This window comes from Schistocerca piceifrons, chromosome 1 (assembly GCF_021461385.2).
Source record: "Schistocerca piceifrons isolate TAMUIC-IGC-003096 chromosome 1, iqSchPice1.1, whole genome shotgun sequence".
NCBI lineage: Eukaryota > Metazoa > Arthropoda > Insecta > Orthoptera > Acrididae > Schistocerca > Schistocerca piceifrons.
In genome coordinates, this window is record NC_060138.1 from 1,142,320,135 (window position 1) to 1,142,338,245 (window position 18,111).

Genomic DNA, 18,111 nt, shown 5'->3' on the forward strand with positions numbered 1-18,111 from the left:
AGATTAGCTCATGGGAGACTAACACAGTGGTCACTGTACCCACAACAGTTTCAATTTCAGATCAAATATATTAAAGGAACGCATAACTAATGCAGTGGACACTGTACCTGCAATGGTTTAAACCTGAGATCAAATGTATTTAAGGCATTCATAATAAGGGATTAGATACATTGCCCAGATTACTAGTCAGAGAGGATGGGGACGATATGGAAGAATATCCTCTCGTATAAATTTTGAAAGGAATCCTTGATGGAAAGAAAATTATAGTTGCATACAAGAACAGGAAGAAGTAGCAAAATATGGTTGACATATGTAAATCAGTAACGTAAAATTTGAGCGTAAAGATGAACAATTAATTTTCAAAATTTTATAAAATACGTGATGAAATTCTGTTCTGGAGGACCCCTGAAAAAACAGCATATTTCACATTCTAAGAGCAAAATAACTTTCATGTAAACATTAGTAACAACCTCTACAAAAAATAGCGTGAAATCAGCGGAAGGAATAACCAGTGAGTTCCAAAGTCCTACCAGCAGTCCGGCTAGCTCAATGACGATGCATAGAAAGTTAAAATGAATGAGTTTCAATAGCCGAGTAGCTCCTCACAAGCCATGTGTTTCTATAGCCAGTGCTAAGTGGAACTTCAGGTAGCGTAACGAGGGACTCCACTACTGAGTGGAAGACTGAAAATGAGCGAGTTGTAGTGATGAACCACCTGTACCCTGTGTCAATCTGATCGATGGGTTTGTATTTAGTGAATACCGAGAGGCCTTTATCTGTCACCGTGTACGGTGCCAACAGTGAAGTGTAAAGGACTTGGTGCATGGTGCAGGAGTATTTTTCGTTGTTAGTATATGGTCTACTTATTGAATTTAAGAAGAAACTAAATGCAGGGCGATATGAACACATGTTGCAGCATTGTTGAGTGCAGAGGAACATCTCAGGGATGATGATTGTTTATTTCAGCATGACAATGCACGGACAGGCCTGCCCATAGGCCCTACATGAAGTAATGGAACACGGGTATTCTCAGCGTACAGCTTCACTACTTGAGGAAATATGGGCTGCCATCGCTTCATAGACATTAAGACATCTCATTGAAAAGGTCTACCGCAAAATTCAAGCCGTCATAACGGTGAATAGTGAATATTTTTGAATACACCGTACATTAGTGTACATTAATAGTTGTCCTGGTAGTTTTGATCAGATAGTGCATATTGACGATTAAGGAGAAAACTGGCCATCAATCCTTAACGTTAATAAAAATAAAGGTCTCCTGATTTGTGCCTTTAGCATATCAAACATATTTACACCAGCAGGGATTTGTACCTATTGTCTAACATTCACTGACCAAGTACACCCACAAAGCTTATACCCAGTTGGATTGCTGAGTTAAAGTTGCGCACTAAAAGCTAAAAATTTTAAAGAGAGAACCGAACAGGATGAAGCATCGTTTACCAACCATAGACAAATCAGTCTTCGTAATACTCACAATTGGTCAGCTGAGAAACCCACGCTCGCCGAGAGAAGTGGAAAAACAACGCTTTTTGTCCGGCAACGTGTGGAACGTGCTTTTCAAGAGGCGTATTAATGGTCACTATTTTGTTGATGGGACTCCAAATAGGGGCAAATATCTGTAATTTCTTCAGTCCATTCTGTTCCCATTTTTTCACAGTTTCGTTCTACGACAGAACTTTCCACTTGTCTGTTTTTTTTCTTTCTTTTTTTTTCTATACGAGTTTCTGACTACAATAACAAAAGAAAATTGAATCCAGAAAGAAAATTACAGTCGTTTCGGCCATGTTAAAATTGTACATCTTGCAGATGAGATGTCCACTACTTTTTAATCTTATTTTTCGAACATGTACCACAAAGTTGGGTAATTTTTCTGTTGTTCACTGGGAATTTAGACTGTAGCTATCTTCCTTTCCGTTCGTACAGAGAACTTTTCTCGTAATCTTGAGTTCCTCTTTTAGGATGTTTTGCACGTCTCCTTTTATCTGAAGTATGGGATTTTCGCTTGCACACAGGGCTCCTGGTTTTATGACAGTGTTGTAGTGTCTGATGTTTGTTTGCGTCAGAAGATATTTTTGTTCGTAAATACAGGGAGTTCTTCCGTAAGCTCTCTTGAATTTCTGTAGGTGAATTTTCCCTGTCAGTAGATTCGATAATCTCACATAGGTACTTGAAATACGGATTCTCTCGCTTTGACCTACTTTGCGGACAGTTTCTGGATATCGAGTTCGGAAAACGTGAATTCATATTTTTGGAAGGAGAATTGTATCGATGTTATTGAAAGTAACATTATTTTGGTATGCTCTCAACCCTGTTCGCGGCTGTCTCCTACTACATTAAAACTTCTGGAGTCTTTTCAGTAGTTTCACCGTTCTTCTTTCTGTTGTCTCCATCGGCGGGCCACAGTCATTTTCTTAGATTTCACCGTTTTGCTTCTCATTTCAAAGATTCAGTGCAGTTGAAATATTATCGATTATTATTGGATTCTCTCGACATGAATCCACATTAGGAAATACTAGCAATACTGACCTTGAGCACGGCGATGTCATTGATCCAGGAATCACTGGCGTCATAACCCTCATGAGAGCTTATGAATGTCACCGTGTGTCGGGTGCCGCCTTCACTGAGGGTGTTGGTACCAGCTAGCACCTCGTACGTGTCGTCGCTGCTGACAAAAGAAATGAAGAGTGCGTCATATCTCTGCAGAAGAGAACTACGTGTAACTTGTTACAGTTAGACAGAGATATTTTCACTTAGACTGCGCTTAGTGAGATGTGTTATCGGATTATAAAACGTACAGGATTTAATGAAAATGTATTACACAAAAAGTCAGTAAAACTAAAGTAATCCGTAACTCGACACTTCATTTGAACGACATAAACATTTACTAGGCAAGGTTCTATTCGAGGTACTACGCCTTTACATTCCTGCGACTATTGATATTGACCTTGTCAGTTATAATGGATCAACTGTTCAACCTGCAAACAAATGAAGAACTGTATGACAGTTTTCATTATTGCGGTTGGATTTATAAACTGCTAAATCTGAAGCAAACCCCTCCATTCTTGGAAGGAGGTGTTTCTGTTTTCTATTCTCCATAGGTTCACATACGAGAAAATAAACTATTAGTAACAAGCACAACGATATTTTGGAAACTAGAGAAGTGAAACCGTAGTAGCACAACGTCTTTATCTTTGAGCTTTCTTGACGACTCTGATCATCTGCAAGGGCACCGCAAGGACTAGCAAAAATCCAGCTCATTCACCTCACAAACCACTCCCTGTCTCAGACAGCCTTTGACAAATTTACAGATATATACTTAGCAATCCTTTAATTCTTTTAATTAATCGTAATATTTTTCATATGCTAAGTTCAGAAACCCCCCCATGAACCATAGACCTTGCCGTTGGTGGGAAGGCTTGCATGCCTCAGCGATACAGATAGCCGTACCGTAGGTGCAACCACAACGGAGGGGTATCTGTTGAGAGGCCAGACAAACGTATTGTTCCTGAAGAGGGGCAGCAGCCTTTTCAGTAGTTGCGGGGGCAACAGTCTGGATGATTGACTGATCTGGCCTTGCAACGCTAACCAAAACGGCCTTGCTGTGCTGGTACTGCGAACGGCTGAAAGCAAGGGGAAACTACAGCCGTAATTTTTCCGAGGGCATGCAGCTTTACTGTACGGTTAAATGATGATGGCATCCTCTTTGGTAAAATATTCCGGAGGTAAAATAGTCCCCCATTCGGATCTCCGGGCGGGGACTACTCAGGAGGACGTCGCTATCAGGAGAAAGAAAACTGGCGTTCTACGGATGGGAGCGTGGAATGTCAGATCCTTTAATCGGGCAGGTAGGTCAACAACATAAGATTCTTCTTTTTTACTAAGTGATGTTGAAGAACCACAGAATTTATACAAAAAACGCGTACATCAAAAAAGATATTTAAAAACCGTTATAATGTAAGGTACTCCTAAGATTATAAAGAAGTATCATTCTTCAGTTCTAAGAAGAATGTCTCTATTTCGAACTTTTCCTTTCTTTCTGCCTGAGGATGAATAGTTCAAATAGCTCTGAGAACTATGGGACTTAACATCTTAGGGCATTAGTCCCCTAGAACTTAAAACTACGTAAACCTAATTAACCTAAGGACACCACACACATCCGTGCCCGGGGCAGGATTCGAACCTGCGACCGTAGCAGTCGCGCGGTTCCGGACTGAAGTGCCTAGAATCGCTCGGCCACCACGGCCGGCGCCTGAGGATACTGTCTGTGTAGCAGTCTTCAATAGTCATATGTCATGCCGTCTTCCCAACGGGCCTGGAAGATCTGTTTCATTTCTTTAGTGTTTTCATGGAACCATTCGCTCTGTCTCTCACTCACAGTCCATAGACTGTATTGGAAAAGCTGAGAGTCCAGGAAACGCAGCTCTTTGAGGCACCCAGCACTTTGCAGTTATCCAGCAGGTTTTTTTACTACATTCTCACCGAGGAAGGTGGCGCACTGGCTACCACCCTGGACAGCCTTTCAGCAGGACGACGGTTCAAACCCGCGTCCGGGAATCCTTATGTAGATTTTCCGCGATTACCTTAAATGCCGGAATAGTTCCTTTGACAGGACGTGGTCGATTTTGTTCCCCATTCTTCACTCGTCTCTAATGACCTCGCTGTCAATGTAACCTTAAATCATAATCTTTCCTCCTCTTCTTACTATGTCCTCGTAATTAGGGCCATTTTAGTTGCTGAAAAACTTGTTGACTGCTTTAAAGGACCTCCAAGCAGACATTCTCATGTCTTTTATTCTGTCTTCAAATGTTTCGTCTTTCATCAGTTTCCAAATGTCGAAGCCGACGAAAAGTCCCTTTCGCTTAGCTCCTAATATCTGCGGAAACTTAATTGTCTAATATTTGACACCATCTTTGGTAGGGCTTTCATGAACTGTATCATAATGGCAAATTTTAGGTGAAGATACAAAAAATTTCATTTTTAACCAGTATTTTCCATCAGCAACTCCTGTGTCAATCTCTCCATCTAACTGCAACGGCTGCACCAATTGGTCTCAGTTTTCTGATCTACAGGTTGCCAATTATTGCCCTACATGAAATAATATCGTCATAACGTCTGAACGGTTTGCGTTAGGGTGTTAAAAAGTGCATGGTTGGCCGCGGAGCATGATGCAAGCCCACGCACCTTCTTGTTGTCGGCCATTTCAGAGTGAAAATGTAAAGGTATAGCGTAGGTGAGAGTTTTGCGTTTGTGAAGGCTTGTTATGCAAGCAATAACAGCCCAACTGCGGCCCAAAGTAAGTTTGCGACTGAATTCAAGCTGAAGACAACCGGTCCAAGTGTGCTAACAATCAAGAATTTGATTCGCAGGTTTGAGAGAATGGGTAGTGTTCGTGATGAGAGTGTTTGCGATGTAGGTCGTCTAAAAAAAGGTGAAAACGCCTGAAAACATAGAGAAGACATGCTCTGTATTTCAAACCAGCCCCAGGAATCGATCAGACGAGTTGCACAACAGATAGGAATCAACCGGCAGGCACTGAGACACATTGTTCTTGAATACCTACATCTCTTGCCATAGAAGTGACAAACAGGACTTTGATGTTAATATGGTTTGGTTTAGCGACGAAGTCCACTTTCATTTCGATGAGTTTGTTAAAAAGCAAAATTGGCGCATATGGGGGACTGAGAACCCTCATTTCGTGATCGAGAAGTCTCTTCACCCTCAACAAGTGACTGTGTAGTGTGCAATGTCCAGTCACGGAGTGACTGTGCGATATTCCTTGATGGTGCGGTGACCACAGAACGGTATGCGATGATGAAATCATCTCCATTGTACAAAGTGACCCTGATTTCGACAACACGTGGTCCATGCAAGATGGATCTCGACCCCATCGAAACAGGAGAATGCCTGATGTCCTGGAGGAGCACTTTAGGAACCGCATTCTGGCTCTGGGGTATCCAGAGGCCACTGGCGTAGGCCTCGATTGGTCGCCATTTTCTCCGGATCTGAACACATTCGACTCTTTTTGTGGGGCTATATTAAAGAAAAAGTGTAGAGCAATAAGCCCAAAACCATTGCGGAGCTGAAAACAGCCAATGAGGAGTTCATCGGGAGCATCGATGTTCCGTCACTTCAGCGGGTCACGTAGAATTTCGCTATTTGTCTGCGCCACATCGTGGCCAATGATGGCAGGCACATCGAACATGTCATAACCTAAATCTGAATACCTGTAGTGACGTTTACACGTTGAATGAAGTGTGTGTACGCCGTAGTTTGTAAGTAATTTTTTCGTATAGTTCAATAATTGTCACCCTGTATACAGGCTGGTCCATTGGTAGTGACCGGGCTAAATATCTCACGAAATAAGCATCAAACGAAAAAACTACAAACAACGAAACTCGTCTAGCTTGAAGGGGGAAACTAGATGACTCTATGGTTGGCCCGCTAGATGGCGCTGCCATAGGTCAAACGGATATCAACTGCGTTTTTTTTTAAATAGGAACCCCCATTTTTTATTACATGGTCGTGTAGTACCTAAAGAAATATGAATCTTTTAGTTGGACCACTTTTTCGCTTTGTGATAGATGATGTTCTAATAGTCACAAACATATACGTATCACGTAACATTCCCAGTGCGGACGGTATTTGCTTAGCGATACATTATCCGTGTTAAAATGGTAAACGTACCCATTGCGGAAAAGGTCGATATCGTGTTGATGTATGGCTATTGCGATCAAAATGCCCAACGGGCTTGTGCTATGTATGCTGCTCGGTATCCTGGATCATCTAAGTGTCCGAACCGTTCGCCGAATAGTAACATTATTTAAGGAAACAGGAAGTGTGCAGCCACATGCGAAATGTCAACGACGACCTGCAACAAATGATGATAATCAAGTAGGTGTTTTAGCCGCTGTCGCGGCTAATACGCACATCAGTAGCAGACAAATTGCGCGAGAATTGGGAATCTCAAAAACGTCGGTGTTGAGAATACTACATTAACATCGATTCCAACCGTACCATATTTCTATGCTCCAGGAATTGCATGACGACGACTTTGAACGTTGTATACAGTTCTTTCACTGGGCACAAGAGAAATTACGGGACGATGACGGATTTTTTGCACGCGTTCTATTTAGCGACGAAGCGTCATTCACCAACAGCGGTAACGTAAACCGGCATAATATGCACTATTGGGCAACGGAAAATCCACGATGGCTGCAACAAGTGGAACATCAGAGACCTTGGCGGGTTAGTTTATGGTGAGGCATTAAGGAAGGAAGGATAATTGGCCCCCATTTTATCGGTGGCAATCTAAATGCTGCAATGTATGCTGATTTCCTACGTAATGTTCTACCGATGTTACTACAAGATGTTTAACTGCATGACAGAACGGCGGTGTACTTCCAACATGATGGATGTCCTGCAAATAGCTCGCGTGCGGTTGTAGCGGTACTGAATAGCATATTTCATGACAGGTGGCTTGGTCGTCGAAGCATGGTCCGCACGTTCACCGGATCTGACGTCCCCGGATTTCTTTCTGTGGGGAGAGTTAAAGGATATTTGCTATCGTGATCCACCGACAACTCCTGACAACATGCGTCAGCGCATTGTCAATGCATGTGCGAACATTACGGAAGGCGAACTACTCGCTGTTGAGAGAAATGTCGTTACACGCATTACCAAATGCATTGAGGTTGACGGGCATCATTTTGAGGATTTATTGCATTAATGTGGTGTTTACAGATAATCACGCTGTAACAGTATGCGTTCTCAGAAATGATAAGTTCACAAAGGTACATGTATCACACTCGAACAACCGAAATAAAATGTTCAAACGTACCTGCGCCCTGTATTTTAATTTTAAAAAACCTACCTGTTACCAAATGTTCGTCTAAAATTGTAAGCCATATGTTTGTGACTATTACAGCGCCATCTATCACAAAGCGAAAAAAGTGATCCAACTAAAACATTCATATTTCTTTATTTCTTTACGTACTACACGAATATGTAATAAAAAAGGGGGTTCATATTTTAAAAGAACGCAGTTGATATCCGTTTGACCTATGGCAGCGCCATCTAGCGGGCCAAACATAGCGCCATCTGGTTTCCCCCTTCAAGCTAGACAAGTTTCGTTCTTTGTAGTTTTTTCGTTTGACGCTTATTTCGTGAGATATTTGGCCCGGTCACTATCAATGGACCATCCTTTATATTTCAGTCTCGAACAAACGTGCATATAAGTTCCCATGACGTTATCACAGTATGTATGCAATTTGTGCATCCTTTCTGTTGGCAGGGGATTCCTCCAAACCTGGATCGTAATGACCTAAGCCGTTTCACAGGACCTACTTTCGTCTGCCCTCGGATAGTATACTGAAGTTCATAGAAATCGGTGACTCATAGCGTCTGATCTATTCTTGTTAAGTTAACTGATGACTATAACAGTGAAGAAGAATATCCAACCACAAAGATAATATTAAACGGTTGTCAATTAACGAAGGTATTTCAAAGAGATTACACAACTCATGCGAATGAGACATTGTGAAGCCAAGGACAGCTTATCAAACAAGTACTTAGGTTTTTCGTAATCTGGATAAGACAGAGGAATGGTTTTTTTTTTCAGATCTTCAGTACGATTACGTCAAATCACAGTACTGATTAACACAGCTCACAATCAGATTTCGAGGACCTCGCGCTGCTCATTTGAAATTTTTTCTATAAGAGCCAACTGATTGGCAGCCAAGAGAGGGTAGCGGGTGAGGTCGGAGGGATAACACGCAGACGCCCGCGTCGCTTGTACTACACTGAAGAGCCAAAGAAACTGGTACACCTGCAAAATATCGTGTAGGGACCACGCGAGCACGCAGAAGTGCCGCATCACGACATGGCATGGACCCGACTAACGTCTGAAGTAGTGTTAGAGGGAAATGACACCATGAATCCTGCAGGGCTGTCCATAAACCCTTAAGAGTACGAGTAGGTCTAGAACTCTTCTGTTACAAGGCATCGTAGGTATGCTCAATAATGTTCATATCTGACGAGTTTGGTGGGCAGAGGAAGTGTTTAAGCTCAAAGAGTGTTCGTGGAGCCACTCGATAACAATTCTGGACGTGTGGGGTGTCGCATTGTCCTGCTGGAATTGCCCAAGTCCGTCGGCATGCACAGTGGACATGAATGGATGCAGGTGATCAAACAGAATGCTTAAGTATGTGTCACCAGTCATAGTCGTATCTAGACGTATCAGGGGTCTCAGTCACTCCAACTGCAGATGCCCCACGCCATTACAGACCTTCCACAAGCCTGAACAGTCCCCTCCTTCCACACCCGCCAGTTATTACCCTGGTAGAGTGGGAGAATCATTTTAAAGGCCAGCTGACAAAATAAAGGACAGAGTGCAAGGAAATAAAACAGGATATATGGGTGAACCAGGATGGTATAAAAGCACCGGAACAACCATGAAAGAGCTACAGAATGCGGCTACATAAAACAAATTTTGATAATCATCAAGATCTGAAAATCTACCAGCAGAGTTAGTAAGGTATGACCCCAGGCAGTCTCTATGAAAATCTAAGCATGTTATTTAATAAATGTATGTGGTATGGGTAGGAAACTCCAGCAGAATGAAACGCTGCGTATCTAAGCCCCATACATAAAAATGAAAGAAACAAAGGAAGTGTATAGCAATGATCTGAACATACGTTTTCCCACTAGGGTGCAGAGGAACAGTAGCACAGCCATAGACCATATTTTTATTCATTCTTCGTTACTGGGTTGGCATTCTGTTAGTAAAAGGGTGAATGGCTTTTCAGACCATGATGCACAAAATTTAACACTAAAAGGCTTTTGCACTCAAACAAATGTCACATATAATTACAAACTATGTAGGAAAGCTAATCCAACAGCAATAGAGAGTTTTTTAAACCTCGTTAAGGAACAAGAGTGGCACAATGTTTATAATGCCGATAACGTAGATGGCTAATATAATTCTTTCCTTAATACATTTCTCATCTTCTTTGAGAGTTGCTTTCCATTAGAACGTTCCCTAACGGGGTACTAGCAATAAAAGGCAGCCTGTGTGGCTTATTAGTGGGATAAGGATATCATGTAGAGAAAAGCGGGAATTATATCAAAATGTTAGAACTAGTCACAATCAACAACCTACAGTAGCCCATTACAAACAATATTGTAAGGTGCTTAAAAATTTTATTAGGAAGGTAAATAGTATGTGTTACGCAAGTAGAATAGCTAATACACAGGATAAAATTAAAACCATGTGGCCAGTTGTGAAGGAAGTGCCTGGTCAGCAGCACAAGATCGACGATATAAAGTCAGTTAGTAGTAAAAATATTTCTGTTACTGATAAGTCAGATAGATGTACAGTATTTAACAATCATTTTCTGAACATTGATCGTGAATTAAATAAAAATTTATTTTCTAGAGGGAATCATTTAACTCTTTTGAAAAATCCCTTTCTGAGGCTGATGTCTGAAATACTCCTCTGTGATAGTGACAAGGGGGAGACTGAGTTAATAATTAAATCACTCAAGACTAAGGACTCATTGATATGATGGACTGCCTAGCAGAATATTAAAGTCATTTGCTGCACCTGTTAGCCTGTACTTAGCCATATTTGTAATTTTTCCTTTGAGAATGATCAGTTTCCTGAACGATTAAAGTACTCAGTAGTAAAGCCACTTTATCAAAAGGGAAAATGGGATAATGTGGACGGTTTTAGACCTATTTCTGTGCCAACAGTGATTGCTACAGTTACTGAAAAGGCTGTGAATGTAAGGATAATCGATCATTTTACATCACATAATTTGCTATCAAATGTACAGTTCGGCTTTGGAATTCGTTTAACAACTGAAAATGCTATATTCTCTTTTCTCTGTGAGGTACTGGATGGATAAAAAGAAGTTTAGAGTGCTAGGCCTATTTTTTTTATTTAACTAAGGCGTTTGATTGTGTTGATCACAAAAAATTGCTCCAGCAGTTGGACCATTACAGAATACAGGGAGTAACTCACAATTGGTTCACCTCTTACGTTAACAACAAACAGCAAAAGGTCATTATTCACAGTGTTGAGAATGGCTGTGATGAAGGGTCTGGCTGGTGTACAGTCAAATGGGGATGGGGGGGGGGGGGTTGCCCCAGGGATCATTGTTGGAGCTACTCCTGTTCCTTATTTACGTAAATGATATGCCCTCTAATATTAAGGGTAATTCTAAAACATTTCTGTTTGCTGATGAGACTAAGTTGGTACTAAAGGATGTTATGTGCAACATTGGCTCTGTTTCAAACAGTGCAGAACATACCTGTAGAAAATAAACTAAAGCCGAATCACAGTTTCTAATACGGAATTCAACAAAACCCGACGTTTTAATTGCACAGGGTGGGCATATGATTAGTGAAACTGAAGAGTTCAAACTTCTAGGTGTCCACGTTCAGGATCTTGTTCAAAGATTTTATGCTGGCATTTTAACTATTCGAACGATATCTGAAGTAAGTGATCGTTCGACACGAAAATTAGTCTAATTCACTTATTTTCATTCTCTTATGTCATATGGTGTTATATTTTGGGGTGACTGTTCCTGTTTAAAGGGATATTTTTGGCTCAGAAACGGGTAGTTCGGGAAATAAGTGGTGTAAAAGTTCTCGAACCTTTTGTCGACCCCTGTTCACTAGATGGTATTTTGACATTGCCCTCTCAATATATATATAGTTTACTGTCGTTTCTTGTTGACAATATCAGCTTATTCCCAAGAATTAGCAGCTTTCACTCAGTTAATACTCGGCAGAAATCCGATCTGCATTTGCATCACACGTCCACACAGAAAGGTGTGCAGTATACTGCTGCATCCATTTTCAATAAGCTACCAAAAGAATTCAAAAACCTTAGCAGCAATCCAAGCGCTTTCAAATCAAAACTGAAGAGTTTCCTCAGGGGTCACTCCTTCTATTCTGTTGAGGAGTTCCTTGAAAAATTAAGCTGATTCTTATGTTACATTGTTGACTGCGTTTACTTAAACTTATGACATGACTTTTTTTGGGTCATAAACATTTTATTTTACGTGTTATTACTTTTATGTAGTAATTTCGTATACTGACACGTTCCATGACCTCGGAGATTTCTTCCTCAATTTGGTCCTACGGAACTAGACGTGTAAACAAAATAAAGTAAAATAAAGTGTCACAAGTACAATTAGCAGGCTGTAAGGAAGGATATTACAAACAGGAATGAAGAAAAATGTTCAAATGTGTGTGAATTCCTAAGGGACCAAACTGATGAGTTCATCGGCCCCTAGACTTACACACTACCGGTACTTAAACTAACTTATACTAAGAACAACACACACACCCATGCCTGAGGGGGGTTCGAACCCCCGGCGGGAGGGAGGAATGGAGTAGATTGTCAATCAAGTGCAAGAACAAAGTGACTTCGGAAGACACAGGTCATGTGTAGGTAACAACTTTACCCTGAGACAGATCCTGGAGAAGATATAGGAAAGGAATACAAGCAGTTATTTGGTTTTCATATATCTTGAGAAAACGCAATGTCTCTAAAGCTATTCTTCGAGGTGCTGTGATTCAGGGAACTGCCAAAAAATTGTGTAAGAAATATCATAAACGTCTACAAGTTGGCAGAATGTGTCCTTAAAGTGGGGACGGAAATTTCTAGGGAGGTTTTCAGAATAACTTAAGGACTGTAACAAGAGTGCTGTCTGTCCCCACATTCTTTAAGACATATGTGAAGAAGGCGCTGATCTATGGTATAGAAAGTGCATGGACGTGGACACTGAAGTAGGAAACCACCATATGTACACACTTTTCTATGCTGACCAGTTTGTTGTAGCAAATGATAAAGATGATATAGTAATCTTATATGCATAGGAAGTTGTTGGAAGAGTATAAAAAGTAGGGTTTAAAAATTAATTTAAGAGTTTGAATACCTGAGTAGTAGATATATCTAACAATGGATCAGGCAGGGAAGGACAGCTATCCACAAATTAAATACCGTAGTTTGGTCTTCAAAAATTAGTTTAAATATTAAAATGGTTTCACAGAAATCCATTGTGGAACCAATAACAAGGTATGGGACTGAGTTCCGCAAATTCACAGAAAGAAGTAAAAGAAGACTTAGAGCTTCAGTAATGGACCTCTTGAGAAGAGCAAGTAGAATTTTCCGACTTCACCACATAAGAAATGAGGAATAAGATAAAGGCTGTAAGTCATTACAGTATTGTGGATAGAATAAAAGAAAGACAGCAAGGATGGTTAGGGCATGACAAAACAATGGAATAAGGCAGGTGCACGACGAAAGTACTTTCATGGCAACCTCCTGGAAGGGAAAGAAGGTGAAGACCACAGAAAGGGTGACTAAGCGGTATCCAAGAAGCTATGGAGAGAAGAAAAACATAGAGGAGGATGAATGGTGAGATCGAGGTATTTGGCGGAGCGATGCAGGATGAGCGGATAGCTGTAATACCCCTGCAATAAGAAGAAGTACAAGTGTGTTAGTGGTATGCAAGGAAAATTATCAGTGAAGTGAGGAAAAGAGAGTCTTAGAGGTAAAGAATTATCTTGTATTTCGAGTTTGTGTATTTGATTGGTTTTTGTTTGGTGCTAGTAGTGTGGTGTAAAGTGGAATTTCTATGGTATTTTATCCTTTTAAGCCAATGAAAAATGCTTGTGAAATTTCAAAACGTCGTTAAGGTAGTTTTTAAGATTGGAGCATCCCATTGGGCATGTTTTGGCTTAACATAAGTGCAGATGGGGTGCGGAAGCTGCCACGACAGCAAGAGCAAGTCCCAATCGCTGGGGAGGCTTGATTAAGCTTTGTCGTCATGGCCAGGCAGTGCCTTGGTAGGCTCAGAGAAAAGGAGTCGGCTGCGAGAATGTAAACGATCACACAGCTGAAGATTATACCAGAGAACTCTCATGAAATTTAAAATATGGTAAAACATCAAATATGACATCAATATGAGGTGAAAGAAGTTCTTGGAGAATAAAACTTATGGACACTTTAAAAGATTTCAGTATGAACAATTAGTTTGTACTTGTGTTTTCATTTCCAAGACTATCTCTATTTTAAAAGCAATGGATGTAGGGTGAGTTGTGTCACTGACATGTTTTTTTGTGGACGACTTTCATTTCTGAACACAGCATTATGAAAACACTTAACGTGAAGAACAGAACACTTTGTGAATCATAGCGCAGACATATGTTCTGTAGATTTTTGATTTGACTGATGCAAACTGCATCTATATCTGGTGGGTTATGTGAATTTCAATCAAGTAGTGCATCAAAATTCAGGGAGGCAAGGGGCAGCAATGTTCGACCACAATCGGGCAAGGGTGCCGAGGCACTGCTTGAGTCCCATAGAGGGTCGAAGCTGAGGCGTCTGAACATTCTGGATGCTTCGTGAAGGAATATTTCCGCCAAAACTTAAAAGTAAGACGCAGTGTTAGTGGAAGACACCCGTCAGCATCAGTTGGAGGACCTTGGCCCTGGCCCTGAAGAAACTGATCAAGAAGGGTTCCCGAGTGAGTTGATGCCTAAGTTACTGCTGTGGCTCATCAAAGTAATTAAACTATGGATATTAGGAAAAGTGACGTTTCTGACATCACATTCTGTTAAAAAGGTACAAATAGGGGTAGCGTCCCCCTGTACCCAGAAGGTCATGACACGTGTTGACTCAAGACAGACCTGTAGCTGTGAGTTGATGCCTAAGTTACTGTTGTGGCTCATCAAAGTAATAAAAGTATGGATTTTAGGAAAAGTGACGTTTCTTCACATCACATTCTGTTAAAAGGGTACAAATATGGGTAGCGTCCCTTGTACTCAGCAGGTCATGACACGTGTTGACTGAGGACAGAACTGTAGCTGATAGCTTCTCAAATTTAGCGACGCATTAAGCTTTTTGTTAGATCATATGACCTTTGCAATGAAGAACTGGAGACAGTCACATGGGAAGTGACTGTAATGGGACTCAAAAGTGGTATTTTTCACTGTGACAGTCGCTACAGTTTTAGACATGGATAAATCAGATGAACAAAAGTTACGTCAGGCTGATACATAGCATCTCAGATTGGAACTAATAAGTACGACTCTGCTTTTTATCTTAGTGTCGTGGTAGATACTTTATTAGTAGTGGAGAATCTTCTACATCGACATGCTAAGCAGTATTATAACTATCATGGCGCTTCTATTATAAAGTTCTTCATGAAACATATTTTGTTTTGTGTCGGACTGTGGTCACTAAATCCCCAAAGCTACGTTTTGAAGATTATCTGGCACTCGTGGCATCCATGCAGCCTCCATGAATTTCCTTTCAAGGCGCTTTTGTCTTTGGTTTAGAATTGCTATTGATGTACACCAACTGAATTGCATGACACATGGCCTCGACAGAGTAGTCTGTTTTTAGCAGACGAATTGTATATTTACAGTGATGAGCCAAAACATTATGACCACTGACAATGGCGACGTTGGATGCCGCCTAGTGGTACTGCTGGAACGTGACGTAGTCACAAAAGTATGTAAGCAGGACATACACGGACGGGGGATCATCATTGCAAAGACATCGGCAGCAAATGGGGAAAGACATTGAGATAAGTGACTTTATAAAGGGCAAATTATTATCACGCAGAGACTGCGAACGAGTATATCGAAAACGGCGAAGCCGGTCGAATGTTCATGTGCTACTGTCATGGGCATCATCTAGGGAGAGAGGTAGAAGGACAGTAAAACTACCACTAGACGCTAAATGTTTGGACGTCCATAACTCTTCAGAGAACGCAGGGTTAAAGGGCTTGTCTGCTCTGTAAAGTAGGATAAATGGTGATCTGTGGCAGCTCTGCCGAAAGAGCACAATGTTGGTGCCCGCACAAATGTTTTGGAGCACACCGTTCATCACACATTGTTGAACATGGAGCTCCACGGCAGACCACACCTACTTATTCACGTCTTGACCCAAAGACATCGTCAGTTATGATTGCAGTGGGCACGGGGCCATCGGAATGCGATCTTCGATCAATAGAAACGTGTCCTCTTGTAACGCCGGAAAAGCATATCCTCCTATTTCCATCTATTGTACTATAAGTTTTTTCCTTGTTTTGTTACCTGAAGATATGACATTTCTGTGTCTTTATATATTGTAATTGTTTTACTTTTTGTATATATATATTTACACATTTATGTCGATGTATAATTGGTTTGTTTTGTAAATCTTATTTGTATTTTTACGCTGGGTCTGGCCTAGGGAAAACTATGCTATCGAACGATTACATCGATAGGTCGTGTGGAGAACCAAAGTGTTTAGGATCTTTGGTAGTGTTTCCTCTGCTGCGTGGAGCGCGGGCAGAGCAGAGTCTGGCGGGAGTAGGGCGGTAGAGCATGTGTGTTGCGTGACGCTCCCGCGAGTTGCCGCGCTTTCGGGGTTTGGCAGAATGTAATTACGTTCAACTTGCTGTGATAGTTTCTGAAACGGTGTCGCGGACGGGAAGCATTAGCTGGTGCACATGAAGAGCCCGTTCCGGCTGGTGACAGTGTCGAGAAGAAGGCGCGCCAACATCCAGCTTCTGCAACAGCGACGGCCGACAATGAGTGACTGTCGCCACCTTCTCGACCGACGACTTCAAACCTTCAATCACCAACAACGAAGACTGGAAGCACATAAAGTTTTAGAACTGTATGGCAGACCTCAGGTTTTAAAATTGTCCCATTTGCCTCACAAAATTACGGCAACTTAGCATGAACCTTTGTTGTTCATTGTCCCAATTGCATTACCAAGCAGGAGCCCTTCCTTTTCTGGAATGAACCAGAGTGTCGAAATTCAAACGCCAGCATTAAAGTAATATCATTCCATTTCACTGCTTTAATTTCAAAGTTCAGTTAAAGTATTCATAGCTGGCTACAATAATTAGATTACACAAGCACAAATTAAGAGTGTGAGTTTTGTTACCATATTTTAACTTACCTGGTAAGTACGTACTAAATTTTACTATTGTTAATTGTTCAGAATCATTTATTTCAAGTTCAAAGTTAAATCTCTTATTTCTAAATTGCATAGATTCATGTAGCTTTTGAAATGATTGTCGAGGTAGCCCAAGAGTAACCTTATTTTATTGGATTTCGTAGTGCTTCAGAAACAAAGTTCACTATTAATTTCAGTCAATAAATTAACTTTCAGTTTTCCGATTTTATTAATTCGTTTGCTAAATTAAGTCAGAGTTTAGCGAAATTTATTACTTCTGACAAACATTCAGTTTTCACACAACATGTGTCAACCTTCAGTTGCCACCCTTTTAATGCTAAATATATGTGCATTAATCTTTCATTTTCAGTTATTATAGTAGTTGTCCATGGGACTGGCGACCGTAATTTTCCCCAAATCTCAAATATCTAATTAACGCCAATTAATTGTAAACGTAACGACCGCACATTTACTTTCTTTATTAATTTTACCCCTTTTCAAAATTAATTTCCACCAATTTCATTTGCATTTTTCCTTTCATTTAGATATAACCCTTTCCTCCCTCTTTACCGACAGTATGCAGCAAGCTGCAGGTTGTGCCACATGTCGACACTAATGACGTGTGTCGTTTTCGATCTGAGGAAATTCTCTCTGGATTCCAGCGGCTATCTGATTTGGTGAAGGCTGCCGGTCTTGCTTACCAGATGAAGGCAGAGCTCACCATCTGCAGCATCGTTGACAGAACCGACTGCGGACCTTTGGTGCAGAGCCGGGTGGAGGATCTGAATCAGAGGCTCAGACGGTTTTGCGACCGTGTTGGCTGCAGATTCCTTGACTTGCGCCATAGGGTTGTGGGGTTTCGGGTTCTGCTGAATAGGTCAGGAGTTCACTACACTCAGCTGGTGGCTACACGGGTAGCGGAGGGTGTGTGGCGTGGACTGGGCGGTTTTTTAGGTTAGAAGGCCTCGGGAAAGTACGGGGTGGGCTGCAATCTCAAAGGGTGCATGGCAAATACAGAACGTGCTTGGATCAAGGAACAGTCGGAATTGTAGTTGTAAATTGTTGTAGTTGTGCTGGGAAAGTCCCTGAGCTACAAGCGGTAATAGAAAGCACAGAAGCTGAAAACG

General features: G+C 41.3%; 1 protein-coding gene across 1 annotated transcript in view; it reads right to left on the reverse strand.

The window, feature by feature from the left end:
• Window positions 1-5,217, reverse strand: part of LOC124778564 (trypsin-like) — a 181,274-nt gene extending 176,057 nt beyond the window's left edge. The window contains exons 1-2 of the mRNA XM_047253652.1: window positions 5,200-5,217; window positions 2,545-2,715 (exon numbers count right to left, since the gene is read on the reverse strand). Of these exons, the coding sequence (XP_047109608.1) occupies window positions 2,545-2,715; window positions 5,200-5,217 (189 nt within the window). The remainder of the gene's footprint in view (window positions 1-2,544; window positions 2,716-5,199) is intronic.
• Between the last annotated feature and the right edge of the window lie 12,894 nt (window positions 5,218-18,111).